The sequence below is a fragment of the Porites lutea genome, chromosome 4, assembly GCF_958299795.1.
Source record: "Porites lutea chromosome 4, jaPorLute2.1, whole genome shotgun sequence".
NCBI lineage: Eukaryota > Metazoa > Cnidaria > Anthozoa > Scleractinia > Poritidae > Porites > Porites lutea.
Window position 1 is genome coordinate 29,329,702 of NC_133204.1, and position 4,245 is coordinate 29,333,946.

Here is a 4,245-nt window from a genome sequence, read left to right on the forward strand (position 1 = left end):
AACTGTAAACTGACCGTCAGAATTTGCCATTCAGCATATATGTCTTGAAGCACTGATTCGTTGCGACTTTTTTACAGTTTGTCAATTAGTGAACGGCAACTTTAATTAACTATTTTCTCAGCGGAGGGTCCAAAGGTATCACGGTCTAATGCAAAACTAATAATGCTTTGAATAGCGGGCATTCAAGGTGTTTATTTTCGCACATCGTTGCTCCTGACCTTATAGTTACAATAGCTAAAGGTTATTTTGCGAAAGAGAAATTAGTGAAATGTCAGCGTGACTTGATTGCTTAATTGTGTACATTGTATTTCCATGACAATAGATATTTGACCAGAGTTGTTGTGATTGGAGGCAGAAACAAAGAGTAATTTGAGAGATTTGGCGCCCTCTAGTCTCATGAATGACACTGTAATCCACGCTGTTACTGAAAGAGAAAACCTGTCAAAATCAATCAGCCACGCTCTGTTAAACTCACTTTGTACGTTTTGGGAGGGGAGCCAAAAATGTTTTAGTTTTACCATTCGTACGGGAAGAAGAAAGCTTCAAAACACTCAAATTTTGTATACTGTGTTTTTCTCTAGACCAATATCAGAAGACGCATTTACTTCTTTTGATAAAGTAATTAAGTAAGTATTTTTGAGAGGCGCAAAAATTCACTTCTCTCGCCATCCCGGTGTGTATCTCATTATCAGCTTGTTTGACGTCATAAAACGCAAGCGCAGTACGGTTCTTTTTGACAACTGATTGAGTAGCTAAGTCACGCCTTCTTTGCTACGCTTCAAAAAAACTACGTCCCGCTGATTCCCATGCGAGTTTTTGGCTTGCATTGACAATAACAGGTAATCTGCCCTCTGGCGGACGAAGACGTAAATTCTACACCGCAATTTCACGTCTGGAGTGAAAAGCCAAGCCCGACCTTTCATCGAGGGATCGCGAAAGCTTCACTGAATTGAAAGGAAAAATGTCGTTGAGCGAGGTGATGCTTAAAACCCTCATTCCAAGTAACTTCTTGGACTCAGACGACGAAGAGATAAAGTCCTTAACGTGCCCTCCAGAGACCGACGATCTGCAAAGAAACGAGTTTCACATGTTTAACGACTACTTTGGTTTAAGCAACCTAGTGCAGAGAGTGCGACAAGCGAACAATGATTTCGACTATTTCACGGGAGAAGAATTCGGAGTAAGCAAATTGCAGCCAAGACGAGACCGATTTGACAGCATTGATTCGGAAAACTCCTCGTCTGGTAGCTGTGATTCATTTACAGATCACTTTGGAGATGGGCCTTTCCAGCCTTTCAACTCGTCCTCGCTTTTGCATAGTGCAGCATCTAAGAGGAAAGAAGCTGTTGTGCCTCCGAGTCGGCGGATTAAACCGTCTGCAAGAGCACCCGCTCCGGCGATCTCAAATCGTGGTACAGTGTGCGTTTTCTGCAGAAACAACGGCGAGAGCGAGGAAGTTTACCTATCTCATCTGTTAAAAGGTCCAGATGGAAAGACGACATGTCCGATTCTGAGAGCTTATACCTGTCCAATTTGCAAAGCAAGCGGGGATGAGTCGCATACGATCAAGTATTGTCCGCAAAACCAGCAAGCGCAAGCAAATGGCGGTCAGCTGCCGAAGGTGCCCAGGAATAATAACCGTATTCTACCAAAGAGAAGTCGCTGAACCTGACTTGCTGTTTCTAAAGTAAGAATTTAAGTGGAATCATTATGTAAAGATTTTTTGAGGGTAAATTTAGAGTTTATACGCCGATTTTAAATTTATATACGGGTTGTTGTGTTATTTGTTTACTATGGGATCGCTCCACTATTTCTAAGACAGCGTGCAGCAGTGCTAAAGATCGCGGCGAACTAAATTATTATTGCGTTTATATTAAACAAAACCCACAAATGACGGTGCAGGTTGCTGCTATTACTATCATTAAGGTCTCTTTCATTCAAGGCGTGTTTTTATCGTTAGTACAATTTCAATTTCCCTTTCGAGGCTTCATATTTTCGTGTGATATGGATGCATGGCCTTCAATGTTCAGATGTTTTGTTAGGTTAAATTCGCGCGGCGATCTTTATTTAGAACGGAAATTTCAGGAAGATTGTTGTTAAATTTTAGTATTTAGTTTCCCACAGAGGATGTTGTGTAAATGTTGCGGAAATTACAATATTTTCCCCCTAAAAAGGTTGGAGTTTCTAGTTAGAGGTTTAACTTATCGAATATGTATCTATGTAAAATTTTTGAATTGTAGCAAATACAGTATTGAATTTTCACCCTAACTAAGTGTAAAGTATTTTAATATCAAAGTGTTGATTAAGAATTTGGCCCAAAAACCGAGAGATTATGATTAACAATACGTTTTTATAATTCCCAATTCTTCTATAAGGGAGGTTTCTCAATAATTTGACGATATTTACGATGTAGAAAATTTGCTACTTTGAAAGTAGGTTTAATATACTGCCCTGTTGTAGTGGTGGATTTTTAAATAAATTTTATTCTAATTTTAAACAGCTGTGTTCCAAATACTGGCTGTAAATGATGTAATGAAAAATCAAGGTTTATGAAAAAGTTTTTCTAATATTAAGACGGACATGGCTCTTTATTCTAACGTCCAAGGTTTGCATACGATTGTATTTAACTTTATACATTTAGCATAATTCTAATGCCAGAGAAGAAATTTTGTATGGATTATTCAAAGGAACAGAAAGATTAAAACCTCGTTTTGCAATTTCTACTTCATTGTCCTGTGATTTTGTATCGTTCATGCGCTTACGGTTAATTTGATCTTCTTAGCTAAAAATTCCGCAATCACTACGCGTTGTGTATTGTTGTCGCCTTTCGCGCGCTTTCTGCTTTAATGATCCGAAAGAATTGCAGGATTATAGTCAACTTTCAAACGCTTGATGAACTTAAGGACCGCCATATATCTAAATAATTCGTTTCTTACTCCAATTCCACGTTTTTTTTCCATCAAATAAAGTGACTAAGAAAGAGAGATCGCGCTGCTTAGCGAGTTAAAAATTTTTCTTGGTCAATGTAAACAAACCATGTGCTTTTGGCGAGGTCGAAGGATCGTTACTTCAGACAGCCAGACAACGTTTCTTCGATTAGGTCACATTTTAAAGCAATCACAAAAGCTCTCTTATTTCCAAGTGAGTTTATTTCTTTTTGTTGAAAGCTGCGAAAAGATTTCTTTAGCATGAAATGCTTTACACATCTAAATCTTGGATTCATTGTCTTTTCTGTTTACGTCACTGCAAGCGACAGCTGGCTTTAGGTGGCTTATTTGAGAACGAGCACACGCATGAATCAGCGCCGAAGTACAAAAGAAACCAGTGTGATGTCAAAACTTTGGATTTCTAGTTTCCTTATTGCTCTGAATGTTTTTTCTTAAAGTCAGTGGCTTTAGGCTTCACGCTGTGTCGAAAAATGATCGCGATCGAGCGAACGTTGGAAAATCAAGGGTTTGATCTTTTTTTAGAACAACGCGTGTTGTATGCAAATCACGGCTCGAATAAATCCAGAAAGTCAGCCAACTGTCAAACCTTTTTGAAAAAGAGGAAATTACCTGTAATCAAGCTCGTCAACAGAAATTCAATTATCAAGTGAAACAATTGGTACACGCTTACTTCAGAATGCCAAAGGCTGCCGCGATTGTGATGCAAATCGCACTTCACTTTCACTTCGGCTACAAGAGTGCCTTTGTGTTGAACGTGAGACGTGAGAAGGATAGAAGTGCCATTTTAAAAATGTTTTTACGCGGTTAATTTATTGAGTCGGTCGCGGAATCGCTTGCAGTTTTGCGGAACCGCAAGCAGACAGTTGCTTCTCACTTTTCCCATACTGGTTCATAATAAGATCAAATGAACTCCAACCTATTACATTGAAATTTTGTAAATAGATACAATCGCTGCGTTTGAGTTTTAGTGATTTTCGATTGCAAGAATGTTAGAAGGAGAAAGTTTGCGTTACAATTGCACAAAAGCGAAAATCCAGAAAAAGAACCTCTAATCTCCCGCCAAATTTGACAGCTGAACTGTCAAAGCCGAGAAATAAACACAAAGGGAGACGCGATAAGGGTCGTGACTGTCGCGCAGTGTTGCCCCAAACCGGAAGTGATTGCAACTGGCTTATTTATCTCACGAAACCTTTATCCTTTCATAATTCTTTGCCTCAAAGAATCTCAGAAAAGACTAGTATGTTGTTTTCTTTCACCGGAAACTGCTAGTTTTCAAAATAACGAGGAGTGTTTTTCT

The 4,245-nt window shown here is 38.9% G+C and overlaps 1 protein-coding gene across 1 annotated transcript; it reads left to right on the top strand.

Moving 5' to 3' along the window:
• Nucleotides 1–783: 783 nt before the first annotated feature.
• LOC140933233 (nanos homolog 1-like) lies at nucleotides 784–2,723 on the top strand. Its single transcript, XM_073382753.1, has one exon. It carries the CDS (start codon nucleotides 962–964, stop codon nucleotides 1,664–1,666), a length of 705 nt encoding a protein of 234 aa, XP_073238854.1. The 5' UTR covers nucleotides 784–961; the 3' UTR covers nucleotides 1,667–2,723.
• The last annotated feature ends 1,522 nt before the right edge of the window (nucleotides 2,724–4,245 follow it).

What these genes read in the sequence shown, in the direction of transcription:
- LOC140933233 (XM_073382753.1), top strand. Translation starts at nt 962, where the DNA reads ATGTCGTTGAGCGAGGTGATGCTTAAAACCCTCATTCCAAGTAACTTC.